Source organism: Phyllostomus discolor, chromosome 2, assembly GCF_004126475.2.
Source record: "Phyllostomus discolor isolate MPI-MPIP mPhyDis1 chromosome 2, mPhyDis1.pri.v3, whole genome shotgun sequence".
NCBI classification, from domain to species: domain Eukaryota; kingdom Metazoa; phylum Chordata; class Mammalia; order Chiroptera; family Phyllostomidae; genus Phyllostomus; species Phyllostomus discolor.
The window spans coordinates 72,166,697-72,187,004 of NC_040904.2; the positions used below are offsets into that span (position 1 = coordinate 72,166,697).

The window sequence follows — 20,308 nt, forward strand, 5'->3', positions numbered from 1 at the left end:
TATCTGCCTTCGTTTAATGTTTGAGAACTTTCAATAATTCATCCCCTGGACAATGAGAAATGTAAAGATTTGCCTTCTTTATTTTTATTTCACTAATTTTTAATACAGTGATTTTAGTAAAAGATTGCTTGTATCTGTTACAGATTAGATACTAATATTTGTCTCAAAAATTTCTAAAGGCTTTTAGCAATGCTTTGAATTCAGGCTAAAATTTTTAAGTGATAAATTTGTATTTTAAGTAAATGTCCTTCCATGGAAACAAATCTTTATACTGTTAATTAAAATATTTTCTATGAATTTTAGGCAAATAATATTTTTATATAATAAACATGTCTTTTAGCTTTGTATGGCCTTAAATATAAAGATAATAATTCTTGATTAGACTTCTGAAATCTATTAAAATTTTGGCCAAATTAAAACTAAATTTTTGATTGAAAAACAAATATTAAGAAATGTTAAATGAAATGATTTCTGGTTTAAAAGATCTAAAGATTGTGTAGTGTATATGTTATTTGGAAAACTAGATTCCTTACTTTTCTTCCTCTTTCTCTCTTTTTTTTCTGTTTCCTGTTGTTTTATAGCATTCAATACTTCCATATTTTCTTTCAAAATGTTTCCAACCCCAGCATCTGTACTATTTCAGGTCTTCATTTTTGTCACTGATCCTCTGTACAGAAATATGAAAATAACCTGGAAGTCTGTCCTGTAAAAACAAAACACCACTGAAGTACCTAAGGGATATGGCATAGGATGTGTCTTGTAGTATTGTTAGTAGCAGGAAAAAAAATACAACCAACCTAGTTGCCTATCAATAGAAAAGTAGTCCCATACTTTATATATATTATAGAAATATATGCAACTATTAAAATTAGTGAGCTAGAGCTCCATGTATTGGAAATTGTGGGAAAAGCAAACTGCAAAGTAGTATATTAGACATATAGTATTATTCTGTTTTTGGAAATGAAATACACACAAATATATATGCTATGAATTTTTGTAAGAACAGCAAAATCTGGAGATAGTGTGGCAGAGCATTCTAAGGTGCTGGATTAAGAATAGCACAATTAATTTTTCTAACATTAACAAACAGTTAACATTGGTTATTTCAGTAGCTAATACTGGAGAAAGATGAAATATTATTTTCAATCTATATCATCTCTAATTTTTTGAAATATATCAACTTTATAATAAAAATAATGAAGTAGAACTATTTCATTCATTAAATAGGAATAAATTTTCTGGTAAAAATAACTTAAAATTTAAGTTTTAATATTAAGTATTTTAGGGACTTAAATGATTTATAAATTATATTATTATTTGTTACATCATAGTAAGCAACAATATCACCATATGACTTGTAGTTTAATTTTGCAACTTTGCTTTTTTAGTTTGAATTTTATCTTCATAACAAGATTGTAAACATTCTCCCTCTCAAGTCATATGCCTTCATTTTAAAGCTGTTGAATAAACAGAGATTGAATGAGTTTTACTAAGGATTTAATCGAGGTTTTTGGAAATAGTTTTGCTTTTATTTAATATATTTTTATCTGGAAAAATTATTTTAAAAACATGATGTACATTTTTGTATGAGCTAGTGGAAGAAAAATGCTAAGATTGTGTTCATGATTGGGAACACGAAATTCTCTGTGAGTAGTCTGGCATGTACTAGATTTGCTAGAATTTTTTATTTAGCTTCAAATAGCTTGATGGGATGAACTGTAGATTAAATACTCTATGTATGCTTTATAAGTACTTCAGCTAAAATCTAAATTAAACATCATTGAAGGTCAGTATGCCAAAGTAATGACTGCATATTTCCTAATTTAGGGATAGGTTGCCACTGCATCTTTAATATCATTTAGAGTGTGAAAAAGCACTCTTTCCTCTGTCAGTCTGCATTCTTAAATAGCATTTAAATCAAAATAGAATTTATCACTTCAAAATGTTTAGAGGTCTCTAATCATGTATTTTTTTCTAGAAATCCTCCTTTGAGTAAAGAACTCCCCTATAGTTCTGTTATAACTTCCTCATTAATGTAATAACTATAAAACCCAAACAGTGTTTACCATTAGATTTAAATAAGCTTAAGCATCTGCTTCTTAATGGTAATAAACCCATTTAAAGTAATGGAGTTTTCTGGTTTCATAGCTATGTGGTCAACTAAATACCAAATAGATGGAGTTTAATGTATCACCCAGTTTTGATTTGGCTTCATAGACCTGATGTTTGCAACTGTTGATTGACTCAATGCCTTAAATCCCAATAGTGCAGGGTTGCCAAACTCGTTTTCACCAAGGGCCACGTCAGCCTTGCAGTTGCCTTTAAAGGGTCCAGTGTAATTTCAACTCCTTAACAGTTAAGGAGTAGTTACATTTATACAGTCCTAAAATTACATTAGGCCCTTTGAAGGCATCCACAAGGCTGATGTGGCCCCTGGTGAAAATGAGTTTGACACCGTTGCAATAGTGTAAGAAATTTTGGAGTTAAATATACCTAGAATCAAATCCCAAATTTTTTTTTTAGCTTTGTTTTTGTTTTTGTGTCATAGTCAGCAAGTAATTTGACCCCCAGTTTCCATGTTTGTGAAACAATAACAAAAGTTACTTATTGAGGCTATCCCTATTAAGTGGAAGATGTGTGGAAAGTGTTCAACCTCAGTTCCTGGCATTTAGTAAATGCTCAGTAAATGCAAGTGGCTTGTTATCATTTTTTCCAAATATTATGGGCTATATTTTAATACTTAAGTAATCTGAAATATATTTTAAACTATGTATATGAGTATTTCTTTAATTGAAATATTATCTAAAGTTCAGAGTTAAGAAGGAAATAGAGAAAGAAATATTTACAGTCCTTAAAGGAATTGGTGACTATGGTGTTTGGAATTTGCATTGTGTGGCTCCCATCTAGTTTATTCTTTCCTATTAAAGAAACTTAATCATATGCTAATAGAATAGAACTAATTCTCATTTTCTTTGTTATAAGGCCCTATTCATCTAAAGTGTTTTAATCATGTAATAATAAACATATCTTTTTAGACTTTAGCTAACAGTACTAACATATCTCTTTTTCTTATTAGAGACTTTGTCTAATATCTAATACACCTGTTTTCTTCTTCTTGTGCAATCCTTCCTTGGAACAGCGGCTGCTTCAAAAAATAAAGTTAAAGGTGAGCTCCTGTCCATTTTGCATGATTCATTTTTTCTGCTCAGTGTTCTAAGGCCACTTAAATCATGGAACCAACTCTTTTAGGATGGTATTAGTTCAGTATATAGATATTAGTCACATATTTCTACAAATACAAATATACATTATTTCAATTATTCAACTTTTGATATATGTCTGTCTCTGCATGATTGTTTGTGAGGATCATTTTTATGTTTGTTTTATTTCTCACTTTGTTAAACAGCTTTTGTGCACTTACATTTTGGCTTTGACCTTTGTTTATTTAGGCAGGGGGGTAAAATTGTAAATTGGAAAAAATACAGCCTAAAATAAGACTGATGGAAAATCTCTGAATTGAACATGCCTTCATTGAATTATATGAAGGGAAAATGTTATGCTTTAAAAATGAATATTATAAGCTGTGGGTTTCTATTTGTGACATTTCTTCCATTTCCCAGTTGCATTAAGTTGCATTTGCTAGAATTCTAAAACTATATTTTCACAAGGGAGGATGTACTTGTGTAATGCCAGAATGTCTCCCTGAAAAGAAAAAAACAAGACTTTTGGCTTGATGTGTCATTCTTTCTTTTTTTGAAAGAATCCTAATATATGTATGATACTGTGTCATAGGTTTATAGTTTGTGTTTATGCCCTACTCTCTAAAACAATGTATGTATTTAATATTTTTCTCTTTATAAACCAAATATATATTTTTCTTCTTTTATTTATTTTATGTGGTAAAACTGCAATTACCTTATTGGTCATATATGTGTACATATAAATATATATAGGTACACACACATAAAAATATTCAGTTTCCCCATTTACAGAGTGTGAATAACAATAAACTCTTCAAAAGACTGTGGTGAGGGCTGAGTCAGGTAAAATGTATAAAACAATAGTAGGCTTCTTGCTGCTACTAGCATTTTAATCAATACCAGTTTCCTTTGGCTTCTCACCAATCTGCCTCTTCTTTATTGAGAATTTTCTGACTCTTCTTCCTTTAATATCCCGGTATCTAACATCTTCCTGTGTGTGGTCTGAAGGAATGACGAGGTGGTTTTGTCATTTCCTTTACTTCTAATATTCAGATTCACCCCAAGACCAATCCTCTCTATTATCCCTCTCCCTCCAACCCTGCCCTCCCCCAAGTTGTATTTTTACAGCTAGTTTTAACACTATGACAGAGTCATCTTTAAAGTGTTAACTACTCCTTGTGTATAATAAGGCTAAGCATTTAGTGTGCAAATACCATTTTTCTAGCAATATATTTATTTCATTGAACACTAAAGATATAAAGGACTAAAGGACAAAATAGCAATCTATGGTTACTCTTTGTGGTTTCCTCAACATCTAGCCTAATATGTGGTTTCTGTAAATGTGATAGAATTATTGAGATTGGAGTCCTCCTTAGAGAATGGTTTAAGTGGGAGGTGGGGCTTAAACTGATTCTTGAGTGTTGGATAACATGCAGAAAAAAATAGTGCATAGAAAATATAACTCAAAAGCATAAGTAAAGGTATGGAAATAGAAATAAGTTTAGTTCATTTCAGTGCAGTAAAGAGAGGTTTTGAGTGAAGACCTGTGTTTTCATGAAAGTGGAGAGAGATGAATTTGATAAATGTAATAGGCAATAGACTGATGGTGAGCCATTACCACATTTGATTACATAAAATCTCTTGTAATAATCAAATTTATGATCACTCAATAGTTCTTAAAAACACTGGACAATAATTCAAATTGTAACATACAGGTTATACAGTATGAAGTAGAAGAAACTAATTTACCATTGCAGAATTATAGACATAAAATATATAACAGGTGTCTGTGAAGTCATATCAAAAATACAGTTGGTTAGGATTTTACAACATACTTTGTACATATATCTGTGACCAATTTACTGCTTTCCACATCACCATCCCTACTCTTCCACACACACCTATCCATTTCATTTGAATCTTCTTTCTCCAATTGTGTACAAGCCTGCAGGGGGTGTTTTGTACATAGTTTACCCTGTGCTTATATCTTTGCATATATAAGGTCTTATGGAGACAAGAAATGACTCTTCTAACCTGAACTGTACCTCAAATAGAAATAGAAATTTTATTTTTAATGATTGAGACCAATGTAGATTGTGAAGAGATAACAGAAACACTCAATGTTTTTGTTGTACCATTTCCATGTCAAGGAAAATGGTCTTCAAACAGGAAAAAATGTGAGTAAGAGAAAAATAAAGCCAGGATAATGTAAGAGCAGATGGTTGCTTAAAAAATAGTTCATTTCCTGGCCCAAACAAAGTATATTCCTGGGGAAAACAGGGAAAGTTTTAAAGAGAATCCTATCTCATTCAAGTAGCCCTATGTAATCCAAATGTGGGGAGCCTCTAGAATATTGGAGATGGGAATAAATCCTCATATTTTGTTTTAAAAATTATGTTCTAGAAACCATAGACTGGTAAATTTGACATTAACTTCTCAGTTACAATTTTAAATAGACTCTTAAAACAATCTATAGCTGTTTAGATTAAAAGAGGGTATACTAGGAGCCTGCAATTGTTAGTAATGTCATAGGAAATTACCCTAATTTTCCCTCTTGTTTTTAAAATATTGGTTATTATACCAATTTCTGAGGGCAAAATGTAAAATGATTGAATTCATCAAATCATTTAACAGCTAACACTTTTCTGATCTATGCAGAAACTGTCATTCTGAAGATTACCAATTATTCTTCAGTGGTCAGATCCAATGGTGATTTCCCAGTCTTCATATTACTCATTTCGTTTTGCTGAATACATATTTTTTTCTTTTGATTTTCTACTTCCTTTGGTTTTAGTGTCTCCATGCAGAAATTATTGTTTTTCAACTCCTCTATGCCTCGTCTTGTCTCCTTTTACATCTTATTCTGGAATATAGGTTTCATTCAGGTTGTATTTGATTCCTGAAGAGATTGCTTATCACAATGTTGGTCCAGCTCTCCACATCCTCTTTTAGAGATGAACTTTACTTCCTACCGAATAAAGGAAGCAGCCATTTTCTAGATGAATGTGTATCTACAACCAACCTTTATCAACATTGTTGACAAGCAAAACAAACAATCTAATCAAATTCCTTCCCTGAAAACCTAGAACTGGGAGAGGGGAAAGAGAAAAATGGAAAGGAGTGAGAAGAAGGAAAGATGAGGAGTCAGTTTTATTGCACTTAATTATAAATTGTCCTTCTTTTAGGGGGATAAAATTATCCTACTCATATCCTAATGTTTACTATGGCGATGGTAACTTTTGCATAGAATACTTTTCTTCAAATCACTCCTTTCTCAGACTTTGCTAGGAGAAGTTCCTAAGTTGTCTTCTGCTTCAATTCTCAATACTCCATAATTTATGCTACATCATATATCACAGTGAATTTTAATGAAGATCATCAATATTTTGCCACTTAGAAATAGACAAAAAGGCACCTTAAAGTAGTTCTAAATATTTTGTATAAAGTCATTTTATTTCATTTTAGTATAAACTTAAAAACATAGATTAAATGTATATTAATGACTACTATTCTAAAATCTTATAAAATTCCTAAATGGTTTTAGTCTGTAAGTATGTTTTTGGTATATAGTCTGCTTTTGAGGATTTTTTTAAATTCAAAATTTGGCAACTAGTATGAAGGTAACATTTTATGCCATTTCTACATTACCAGCTATTACATTCAATCATGCAATCATTATTCAGTGCTAAAATATAAATTAACATAATTACTTTGATTTTGCATGAGAATTAAAAGAACTCAGCGATCTAAATTGAATTATATATGTGGTTTAGCGAAGAAAATTGGTATTTCAATTTAATAGATTTAAGTAATAGTCATAGACAATATTGTTAAATAAATCATTACTTCTGGTGTAAATATGAAAAGTCAGCCAGTCAACCAAAATGTGACACTTAGTATCCTGGGTTTGCCATCATATTGCACCTTAGGGGTAAATTGAAAGGCCCATAAGAGGTTAAAATGGAGACTTTGATTCAACCTATTCTGAGAGTGTTATCTTACCTGAGACACCTATATTTCAGTTTGTATGCATTATATATATTAGAAACTTCCATTTTGTATTCTCACAGACATAGCTCAAATCCTGGTTTTTCAATTTATTACACTGAACACTTGTACAGTTTGAATAATTTCACTGAACATTCAGTGGTTGTGGCAATTCTATGGGATGATGTATAAGAAGAAGTTAAACTAAGGAAAGGCATAAAGTAAACCCTTCCATTTTACTTATTATTATCATTGCTATTGTTGTTTAAATGTCCATGAAAAAAACACAAAAATTTTAAAAATGAAGTAAAAAGTAAACCCCAAAACTAAAACTTTTCTTAAGTATCAGCAATATTTCATGTTCATGATTCTTTTATCTTTGTAATCATTATAAATACATAAAATATGTGTATGTTCTACCAGGTATACATATTTTATTTCTTTACATCTAAATATTAAAAACCTAAGTGTATAAATGATATCATTAAAGAATTTCAACCCAGTGTTAGAAGAAAAGTAAAAGCATTAAGAAAATTATGTCATAGAAATGTTTATGTAATACTTAAAGTGTAAAAATAACTTGTCTCTGTAAAGACATTGAGGAACAAAGTTATATGTTAATTTCTTTTGAATATATCACACAATTCCTTTTGTTGAAGCTATGTTTAGAATTCAGTTTAAAAAGCGTGAGGTGTTATTCAAACTCCTGCAAAACAGCTACAAAACCATCATCAAAAATAACTCATCAAGAAACTGTTATTGAATCTTATGTTTATTTGTCCCATGAAATTCAAGGAAAGGCTGATATAAGAAAATATGTTGAGAATGTTAGAAATATGTCAGAGAATTTTAAAAATATATGTCTCTATAACATATTCACTAGCAGGGGTATCCAACCCTTGACCTGAGGGCCACATGCAGCCCAGGATGGCCAGGAATTAAGCCCAACAAAAATCATAAATTTATTTAAAACATTGTGAGACTTTTTTGGGTTTCATTTGTGTTTGTGTATTTAATGGGTGACCAAAATAACTCTTCTTCCAGTGTGGTACAGAAATGCCAAAAGGTTGGACACACCTGCATAAGGGCTCCAGATGGACAGTGCTGAGATTGTTTTCTTAATCCGCCTTCTACCTCTCCCTTCTCTAGGAAAAATGCCAAAGATATTGCTGTATATGACAGTGCAATGTTATTTTTAAAGATCCAATTTATTACTATAGCCTTTTTCTAACTTTTAAAACAGTAGATAACAAAAATAATTATAACAGCTGATATTTCTTGAATGTTTACTATGTGGGAGGCATTACACTTAACATTATGTTTTCTAATTTAATCCTCACAAAAGACTTTGAGATAGATACTATTATTGTCATTTTTAGAAAATGAGGAAAAACAAAGCAAAAGGTTAAGAAATTTGCTTTAAATTCTCCGAGTAAGGAGTGAGGCAACAATTCCAAATTAGACATACTTACTCCTGAGTTCAAGCTTTTAATCTATTAAAATCTTTAAAGATACCAGGTTAATTAATACCATTCACCTAAATCTTATTTATTTAAATGCATTTACCTATGCCTCATCCACCCAGGTAGAACTGGAGTTGGAAATGGGAGTCAAGTATAATGATAATGATTTATCAGAAACAAATAATTTGAACCTACCATGTTGGGTGTATTGATAAAAAATATTCTCCCAGTAGACTTGTCTCCCTTCCTTCCTTCCTTCCTTCCTTCCTTCCTTCCTTCCTTCCTTCCTTCCTTCCTTCCTTCCTTTTCTTTCCTTCCTTCCATTGCTTCTCTCTCTCTCTCTATCTATCTCTTTCTCTTTCTCTTTCTCTTTCAGATCTCTCAACCATTACCTTATGTTATCTTCACTTAATCCCTCTTGGGAAAGTGTGGAGATTTCTAGTTTCTCAATAAAATGACTAATGTTCTAGAGAAGCTTGAGGCATAATTAATGTAAAATGCTGAACTCAGAAGAGATTAGCAGGGTTAAAATTTGTGTTTATGAAAATTTTACAAGATAATTCAGTAGGTCAAAATATTCATAACTTTAGTTGTTTTTAAACTGCAGCTTCATTTGATGTGGATTCTGTTTTTTTTTTTTTTTTTTTTTCACCATACGGCAGTGTTGCCATGCATTGTCTGTATGGAGTATTTCATTATTTACTATTGGGTAACTGTCTCCCTTAATGTTGCACAATGCAAACTAGTGTGGGACAGGATGGACAGACCCTTTTAGATACTCCATTTGCAAGTCTAAAAGAATATTAATTTTCACTTGATTGAATGGAACTGCATTTTTCTTTCTTTATTTTTGAAATGTAAATACAGGCTTGAGCTTGCCTGTGGACATATGGATAAACAGAATACACTTGCCACCCAAAGAATAAACTTTGTACAGCAATTAAAAATTGACTTAAGTGTTGCTACCTTAAATTTATATTTTAATTTCTATTATAAATAAATTATTGTAATACTTTTATTCTATCTAAACACATCTCAACCAAAAGGCATAATCTTCTGGGACTCAACTGATTCCGTTGGTTCATGTCATTCTATTATGTTAATAAAATTGGTATTTGCTCATTCTACAGCTGCTGAGTTGGGGTTTAGAAAGTCTATAATTAAAATCCCAAGGTTTGTGGTTTCATACAGGTTTTCAAATAGAATAATTCTCTAATAATGAGAAATACAGTGGTCAATGTGTAACAGTTGGGCATTGTCAAATCAAATACTCTAAGGCTGACAATTACATTAGACTAAAAATAAATCATATTTCATATTTTAATTCAGATGTAGTTATAGGTATATGCTTTCAGTGGAAAACTCCTTTGACCTGACATCATAATGCATCATAATGCATAAGATATTTACCATGAACAAACTGTACTGTTAAAAGTTTTCGTAAAGATTATCAGAATACTTGGATTCTAGTTTTTACTTTACCACTTACTTGCTCTTCAGTCTTCACATCAGTGAACAGGGATGAAAATAGCAGTATCAATGACCTCATAAAATTATAACAATTGAAAGAGTATCCAGATGTAAATAGCTATTAATTAAATGTCATAATCACAGAGTCAGAAACTTCATATTCAGTAATAAATAAAATGTGGCCAGTGTTCTGCATCCACACCAATGGTCCATGTGCATGGAAACACTTTGTAATAATAATATCCCTTTTATGTTCTTTTTACTGAACATCCTTGAGAAGGGAGTGAAAATAAGTTTTTTTTTATTTAAACTTAACTAAGATACTGGGGAAAATATATAAAAATATATAAACTTTATGGAGTTTGCACTCATTCATTCATTTATCCCTTTACTCAACATCACTAGCATTGCTGCAAATAGGTCTGTCCAGGAGGTATCCAGCCATGTCAAATGAAAAAGAGAAACATTTATTGAAGAAGATACAAGATACAAGAAACATTGTACATAGGAAAATGATGCCTCAGTCCCCTTCAAAGTAGGCACCTTGGGATATGACACAGTTCTCCCAATCATCACCAGCTGCCCTGTCATACTTTCCTGAATCTTATCGATGGTATGAAATATCTTCACTTTCAAAGATGATTTTAGTTTTGGGAAAAAACAAGAGTTACAGTGCACCAAATCTGGGCTGTAGGGGGACTGAGTCACCCAGGTGATTTGGTGTTTCACCAAAAACCTTTGAATGAGATGTGACACAGGAGCTGCACATTGTTGTGATGAAACTGCCAACTACCAGTTGCCCATAGCTATGGCTTTCTGAATCATTTGAATAACTTCCAGGGAGGAATGTTGAAGCTTAATGCAAAACCTGATGCAGATTCACTGCTCTACTTGCTGAGTCACTTTGAATGCAACAGCTACACAGTGCACATGCTCACTCAGTGACTACTACTGCCCACACTGACTAGTACAGTGAATTTATCTTTGTTCATGAGTGCACATTCCAGTTCACTTTTCTCAGCTGCCATGTTACATTGAAGCCATACAAACAGTTCTTGTTATATTAAGTGGCTCAACTTTTTCTGGACAGACCTCATCATATATTAGTAAAAAAATATGGCTGTACACTAATGTGTTATAGTGTGATAGGCATTATAAAGAAAAAAAAATAAATAAAGCAGAGGAATGAGATAGGAATTCTTGGACACAGTAGACAAGGGAGAGGGTTCTAATTTTGAACAAGAAGATGAGGAAAAGAAATATTTGAGGAAGAAATCAATGGTGAGGAAGCAAGTCATGTGGATATCTTAGAGAAGCATTCCAAGAAGAGGGATCAGTAAGAGCAAAGGACTAAATGGTAGTTAGAGCACAGTTTATTTAAGGGACATTGAACAGTCCTATGTGAGAAAAGTCTGAGACTAGCATAATAGATAACAGAGAAGATCACAGAAGTATTTAGTACTTGAGTCATATAAGGATTTTTCTTTTGCCCCAATTCAGATAAAAGGCTACTGGCAAACTGAGAGAAGAGAAAAATTCTGATTTAGCTCTAACAAGATCTGTTTGGATGCCCTGGTGACAATAAACTGCAGCTAGAAATGTTGGAGAGTTTTTCAAAGAAAAAAATGGGACAGATGATGGTGGTAGGAGTGGAGTTGTAGCAGCGAATGTGGTGAGAAGTGGTGTATTTCTTTTGAAATACACCTACTCAAATTTGCTTGCCAGAAGTGAGACATAATATAAAGAGCGATAATTTTAAAGTTTTATCTCTTGTTTTTGTTTTTGCCTGAAGAAGTGAAAAATAAAGTTAGAGTTATAAGATGGAGAAGACTTTGGGAGTAAAAGGGTAAAATAATTAAAGTTCAATTTTAAATATGTGAAATTGGAAATACTATTGAAAGTGCCAAGATGACAAGTAGAAGTTGTTTATGAATATAAAATTCATGAGAAAGTTCTACACCATAGATGAAAGTTCTGGAAATCATTGTCAACTGATAGTACAATACATAAAACTATGAGAATGGATGAGCTTGTCTAAGGTATGTGTGTAGTTAGAAAAGAAATAAAAAAACCTTATCACTGAGTTCTCAATTATGTGAAGTTAAAGAGATCAAACACATTATAAAATACAAAGGAGCCAGAGAAGAACAAAAAAATAGATGAGGAGAGTGTTTTTGAAAAGGAAGTGGTGTTCAACTGAGTTAAATGGTCTTAATAGATAAGAACTGAGCATTTACTATTAGATTTAGCAATGTGTAATTATGGAAAAACTTGTAATTGCCATTTAGTAAAAAATCTAAAGATTAATCAAATATTCACCTGTAAGAATGTAAATTTGCTACCGTGAAACAGCAGCAAAATAGTACAGTGAGTTCTGATTTTAGGGAAATTTATCTTAGTCAGAAAAAACTACAAGAAAGACTTCTTGGAGGAAGTGATGGTCATGACAGAGCTTAAGTAGTCAGAATGAAGTAGTCGAAGAAAAGAGGGAAGAACTTCCCAAATCAAGAAAGTGGTGGTAGGGGACTAAAAGAAAGCCAGTGTAGTTCCTGTAGGGAAATCAATGAGAGCCAGGGGTAAAATGAGAGTAGGTATCATATCCAAGTTGTTGCAAGGACCAATGCCAAGGAACTTACAGCCTATGGCTTCTTTTAGGAATTTTATTGTTTCAGAACTTATGTTCAAGCCTTTAATCCTTTTGAGCTGATTTTCTATATGGGGTAAGACAATTTCATTCCTTTCATGTGACTTTCCAATTTTCCAATTAGTGATTGTTGACAAGAGTGTATTTTCCCATTCTTGGATATTTTATTGAAAATTAATTGATCATACTTGCATAAGCGTAGGGTTTCTGCTCTGTTAAGTTCATCTAGGTGTCTGTGTTAATGCCAATATTATACTCCTTTGATTACTATAATTTTGTAATATAGTTTGAAATCAGGAAGTGTGAGGTTTCTAGCTTTGTTTTTCTTTCTCAAGACTGTAGGCCATCAAGATTATGTGGTATCCTACACATTTTAGTATTTTTTGTCCTATTTCTTGGAAAAATGCCATAGGAATTTTGTCAAAAAATATAGTGAGTATGTAGATCTCTTTGAGTAATATGGACATTTTAACAGTATTAATTCTTCCAATCCATGAACACAAAATATGTTTTCATTTGTGTATGTCCTTTTCAATGTTTTGCATCAATATATTACAGTTTTCATTGTATTGATATTGCACCTCCTTGGTTAAATTTATTTATAAGGATTATATTCTTTTGGATACAATTTCTCATTCTGACATTTGTTGGTGTAAAAAAAGGCAACTGATTTTTTATATTGATTTTATGCTCTATAACTCTACAGAAATCATTTATTATTTCTAACAGTTTATTGGTGAAATCTTTAGAGTTTGCTAAGTGTAATATCTTACACAATGCCTTGAAGGTTTTGCTACAGTTTTGTTTTTTTTTTTAATTCTAAGAACAATGTGAAGCAGTACGGGGCTTTAAAGGGGAATAGATATAAGTAAAGAGATGGTGGGGTATTATTACATTCTACTTTGAAGGAGATTGCTGAATGTTCCTGAAGAGATTACTATGGATGACAAAAAGATAAGTTGAATTTACTAGAAAATTGCAGTAGACCAGGAAAAAATACTGGTAGGTTGGCCTAGATGACTGGTGGTAATATCAGGATGAAATAGACAGATTTAAGAGAATAGGAAATTCTTCCAAACATACAATAAAAAACACCAGGAAAAAAAACATAAATTAAGTAATTGCCTCTAAATATGTATAAAAGATTGAAAATATTTTATTATTATTCATATTCATTCTCATAAAAACTGCAGCCCAAAACTCAGAAAACTAGAATGGCAGTTCTGATCTTGTCAATATGTTAGCTCACAAAAACAGTTTATCTACATTGTGCTGTGGAACAGAAGTAAAAGTGAAAGACACATTGTAAATTGTATTACAAAAAATATTAGATACATTGTATTTCCATAAATACAATTCTTACTTATATTATTGATATTCTTATTGAAAATTTTCACATACTTAATTCAGGGAGAAGAAAATTGTGTTTTTTAAAGCCCTTTTCAAGAATAGCATGCTGAAAGTCATAAAAAACTGCAAATCTTAATTATATACTTTTGCTGGTTCTATTTTAAACACAAAAAATTAAAAGTTACTTAGACATTTGATTCTTGTCTATAATTCACAATGACATTATTTTAGTGACATCAAAGCAGTAATAATTGTATATGGAATAAGCTTCAAATGGTTCATTAATTTAACTACTTTTTTGTTTTGCTATTTTGGCCAAATAAAACACAAATATTGGCAGAATAGGATTCAAAATTGTTTCCTGGTAATCTGTTTTTTTTTCTAAGACAGGATAATTGTCTAATGGGCATTAGATTCTTTTAGTAAACACTTGGTCTAGATACAAGTCAGGAATACTATTTAACTTGAACAATTAACAAATAATTTAAGAAGAGTCATTTTCCACTTTAGCCAGAACTGATCTTGGAGAATACTATCAGATCTCATAGAGTTTAGGAATCACAATAATATATATTCATAATGGCAGACGCAACTAGTTACTGATAGCACATTAAAATGGAAACTGGAAAATGGAGAGCTAATGTCTGCATATATCAGCATACAACTTCCCCTAGATGTACAAATAGATGTTTTTATTTAACCTAATGTTTGACTCATTGAAAACTTTAAATTTGCTAATCTGAAAATAAAAAAGTTACTCTTCATGATAGAAATAATTCTTCTTTATAAAACTTGGGGATACATTTAGATTTAGGTGAAATATAATTATGAAACCATGGGTATTATTTATATTTATATCTTAAATATAGCAATAGAGATAGATTGATAGATGATAGATAGATAGATAGATGATAGATAGATAGATAGATAGATAGATAGACAGATAGATAGTTGATAGCTTTTAAAACTCCTTACAATCTTTTTGGGAAGTGTTAATAAATAGCTTGAGATTTTTCAACCTCGAACATTATTTAATATATCTGGCATGGTCATTTCAGCATAATTTGATTCCATATTATAATAGAAAAAATAGTGTTTAGTAAGTATTTCTTCTATAGTTATTTCAATCATTATAATTCATCTCACCTCTCTCTTTGTAAAATAAATAAATAAATAAAGCAGACAAGTTGGTAGAACCTAAGTTTTAAAAAGTCCTAGTTATTTTCCTGAAAATAAAAGAAGTAAACACATACACTCACAGCCTTGTAAGAAATACTGAAAATAAAAAAAAACATATAGCACTTCTTATAAACAGCAATTGTTCTTTTCTAAAACCTAGCCACTCAGCAGTGAAAAGTTAAAAGTTTTTTCCTCTAAAATTAGGAACAAGATAAAGATACTTGCTCTTGCCACTTTTATTCAAAATGTTAGTGAATGTCCTAGCAAGAGCAATTAGGAAAGGAAAGGAAATAAAGGACATCCAAATTGGAAAGCAAGAAGTAAAACTGTGACTATTTGTGGATGAGAAGATTTTATATATAGAAAACCCTAAAACTCCATAAAAAAACTATTAGAACTAGTAAAAAATTTAATAAATTTGAAAGATACAAAATCAATCTACAAAAATCAGTTGTCTTCCTATACACAAACAACAAACTACTGAAAGAGAAAGTAAGAAAGCAATTCCATTTATAATTGTATCAAAAAGAATGAACTAACTGGTAATAAATTTAACCAAACAAGTTAAAGACTTGTGCACTAAAAACTAGAAGACACTGATGGGAAAAAAAATGAAGAAGACACAAATAAATGGAAAGATATTCTATGTTTGTGGATTGGAAGAATTAATATTAAAATGTCTGCATTACCCAAAGCAATTACAGAGTTAATACAATGCCTGTAAAAATTCCAATGACTTTAAAAAAAAAAACAGAACAAGTAATCCTAAAATTTATATAAAGCCACAGAAGACCTCATAGAGCCAAATTAGATTTAAGAAAGAAGAACAAAGCTGGAGGCATCACACTCCCTACTTTCAAACTATACTACAAATGTATAGTAATCAAAAGAGTATGGTCTTGGAATAAAAACAGACAGCTAGATCACTGTAACAAAATGAGTACCCCAGAAGTAAACCCATGTATATGGACAATTAATTTATAACAAAGAGAAGGATATGCAATGGGGGAAGTCTCTTCAATAAATTATGTTAGTAAAACTGAACAACCACATATGAAGGAATGAAACCAGACAATTATCTGATTATCTTATACCATAAACAAAAATTCATTCAAAGTGGATTAAAGACTTTAATTTAAACCTGAAATCATAAAAAAATAGAAAAAAAATGTAGACAATGAGTTCATTAACATTAGTCTTGGCAAAGATTTTTGAATCTGATTTTAATAGAAAGGCAACAAAATCAAAAATAAACAAATGAGATTACATCAAAATATAAAGCTTTGCACAGCAAAGGAGATCATCAACAAAGTGAAAAAGCAGCCTATCATATGATCCAGCAATTCCACTTTTGGGTACTTTTCAAAAAAATATGAAAACATGAATTATAAAAGATATATATATATACCCCCATGTTTACTGTAACATTATTTATAATAACCAAGATATAGAAACCACCTAAGTGTTCACTGATGAATAAAAGAAGAGGTGACTATATAAATAATGGAAGGCTACTCATCTATTAAAATAATTAGAACATTACCATTTGCAGCAACATGGATGGATCTTAAGGGTATTATGCCAAGTGAAATAAGTCAGACAAAGACAAATATAGAATGATATCAGTTATATATTGAATCTAAAAAAATAAAAAACAAATAAAACCAAACCAAACAAAAACCAAGCTCATAGATATAGAGAATACATCATAAAAGGGTAAGAGTATGGGTGAAATGGCTAGAGGCAAACAAAAGGTTTAAACGTCCAGTTATGAAACAAGTAAAGTCATAAGAATATATTAAATATAGTCACCATGTATATGGTTAATACCACGCTGCATACATTAAAGTCAATAAGAGGATAAATCTAAAAAAAAAAAATTAAAAATCTAACAACTAGAAATGCATTTAATGACACATTAATCCATTCACATTTAATTATTCATTGATTATTTCAAAAATATTGAAATTTATATGACATTAGACAAAAACAGTAATTTTTATATTTTGAAATCAAATCTATTATTATAAAAGACATCTCTCAATGATTTAAAATAAATTATACATAGCAGCAAAAATGAATATGTTTAGAACCTAATTTTAAAAGACTATATACGGTATTTACAAAAACATACCCCTAGGAAGTAAGCATTTTGCCTTAAATTATCACATTTATTTTTGACTTTGTAGTAACTTGATGGAAAGTTTGCATTATTAATTTACAACTTTGAATTGTACTTATTTACATAATAAAATAAATTTTAAAGGAACAGGCTGGTTTTGTGGTTGAAAAGTTTTCTGTAGCCTTTGAGGAAACTGTCATCTTAAAGTAGATTGGAGTATGGTTCATAAGCTTTAAGATATTAACCATGTTATCAGTTCTAAAACTGGTAGAGAAATGAATATACAGAAGTATGTTTTATGTTAATTTGGTTTAACAAATTAGAATTTGTCTTCTTATAAAATCATTTAACTGTCTCAGCCTCATCAGTAGTTTGTAAATTTATATAACAGATCTGAAATTAACTTGAACATATAATTGAGAAAGAAAAATATTAAAGGAAAAAATTGTGGCTGGGAAATGAATAATATGACAATAAAATTATTAAAATACTTTAAAATAAAAGTTGTAATTACTGTGGGGAACACCATGTCAGAGCATGCTCTCACTTTGAAAGATAATAAAACTGTTTTAATTTTAAATATTAAAGCATTGTATTTATAGTCACAGACAAGAAACACTGGAAATATAAAATTTAAATAATTGCCTACATATAAAAAATATATATTAGCTACCTCATAAGACAATCTATTATGATAATTCAAAATAAAGAGATGTCAGAAAAATAAGAATTAAAAAATTTGAATTATCAAATTCTGTGACATATGACACTGAAGTTTGCTTTCAAAGCAATTTTTTTTAATTATTGAGAGTCATATGCAAAGAGCAGATGTGGTCTATTATGTAAGTGAAAATGTTTAATTGTTACTCTTGTGAACAGCTTTAGCTTAATCAGCTAGTTTTTCCTTCAAAACATGTCTGATATGAATAATACTTTTAGGTGTTAACGAGTAGCTAAATACAATTAATATCAGGGTAAGAAAACTTAAATCAAGGAAATTAATTACACATTCTAATTGAAATCTAGTTGTAATGGATGCAGTTAGTAGCATTTTATTTTCTAAGAGATTTTATAAACCAGTCTATCTTTTTGATATCTGTGATATAGTATTCTGTTTCTATTCACTTTATTTTATAGAATGTTTTGCTCTTCCAATAAATAATCTGTATGCTTCATTTGCATGCATGTGTCCAAATGAGAACTGTAATAGCATTTGGCCCAATAACTTCAGTAATAGATCACGTATAATGTACCCTTTCTGACAGTGTGGAGATCAGATAACTCACATTTTTGACACTGATTCCAATGGTTTGCTTAAGTGACCATTAGTTCAATCTATACTGACTGTATTGCAGGTTTGTTATTTGAGAGACTTTAATTTTTGCTATGCTTTGGTACTTATATTATCATTACCAATTGCACTCTTTTTTTTCTTCTTTTTTGCTTTCTCTCCTTTCTTTCTCACTGCAAATAAAAGCAATCTTCCAGTATCAGTATAGCAGTTTTTCACCAGATTCTCTAGTTATTTTTTTCAAATTATCAAAAGAATTTACGTCCATATTTAAGAGTTTCAAGTTCTTAAGTTCCTACAACATTAGCTGGTTCCCTTTGATTAACTGTTTATTTGTTTGTTTGTTTTTCCTTAGAAATTTGTCCCTATTACCTTATTACAAAGTATTTGGAACCAACTCCCTTCTGGCTCTCTGTAGTATGTCTGCAGTTCTCCAGATCTGATTAATTCTCCACATCTGATATGAATCTATATGTTCAGTTTCTAATCATATTCTCTATACTCAGAGCTCAACTCTACTCACCTGATGTAGCAGCTCTTCAGAGGCATCAGTAATTCTTGTCCAGGGCTAGAGTTCTCCTTCCCTTCTCTACAAATTGACAAGCACTTGTATGTTTCTGTTGGTATGTTTCTCTCAAATAGCCACCTCCTGGGATACCCGGGATACTAGTATCATTAATAGGATTTATTTGGCTCATGCTCTGAGCTTTGTCCAGTCCTAGTATAAGAATTAATAGAGTCCTAAGTAGAGATTGAAATTCTTCAAACCATTTGACCTGAGCATCTAAGATGTATAGATATCATCTTTTATTTCAGTATAAACAGATAGAGTTTCAGCCAATAGCTTCTCTGCTTATAGTTTTGAAATCTTTCCATATAATTGGAAAGTGCATTAGTGCAAAGTCACTTGTTCTTGTCTTAGATACTTTATTTTCCCCAGAAGAAAAAATATAGGGTGACTTTGTTATTTTGTTGCCAAATGACAAATCATCTCACATATGGAAAATTCCCTATCTATACCACTGCCACTTTATATTATTCAAGCTGAAATTTAAAGTATCAAATGTAGTTGTTATTCCCCCCATTTATATGGTATATTTTACTATTTCACTCAAAAAATAAAGTGGGAACTAAAATACATATATGATTTAGTTTTCTTAAAGAGTCATCCTTTTCTGTAGCTCACAGAAAAAAAAACTGGAAAGTACTATTTTGTATCACTTGAGTTTTAAAGAATCATGTAGTGAATTTCTAAATTCAAAACACTTATTTTTACAAATTATTACTTCCTTAGAAGTACTTGATGGATATAAGATACATGTTTTTCCAGTAAATTGACTACCTATTGCATGTTAAGTACTGTTATAGCAGTTTGGGAACAGAAAGGGCTTTGTCTAGCAGTATCTAATGCTCTCTCATTTCCTATTACTGGATTATAGAATACTAAGAGCGCACACTGACCTACTGATATTTTCATTAATTTAAAAATAAACATATTATTACTACATTTGCCTTATTAGAGGCTTTGATCATTGATCACAACTAGCACTATGATGGTGTCATCTAGTGGTACTTATGCCAGGTTGTAAGCATTTGCCTGTA

The 20,308-nt window shown here is 30.8% G+C and overlaps 1 protein-coding gene across 3 annotated transcripts in view; it reads left to right on the plus strand.

Moving 5' to 3' along the window:
* CADM2 (cell adhesion molecule 2) overlaps window positions 1–20,308 on the plus strand; it is a 1,092,572-nt gene that overhangs the window by 751,685 nt on the left and 320,579 nt on the right. For 2 of the 3 annotated variants that reach the window (XM_028504686.2, XM_036017949.1), the window contains exon 2: window positions 3,140–3,166. The exons of the other annotated variant lie outside the window; for it this stretch is intronic. In XM_028504686.2, coding sequence (XP_028360487.1) covers window positions 3,140–3,166 — 27 coding nt within the window. The remainder of the gene's footprint in view (window positions 1–3,139; window positions 3,167–20,308) is intronic. 3 annotated transcript variants of the gene reach the window in all.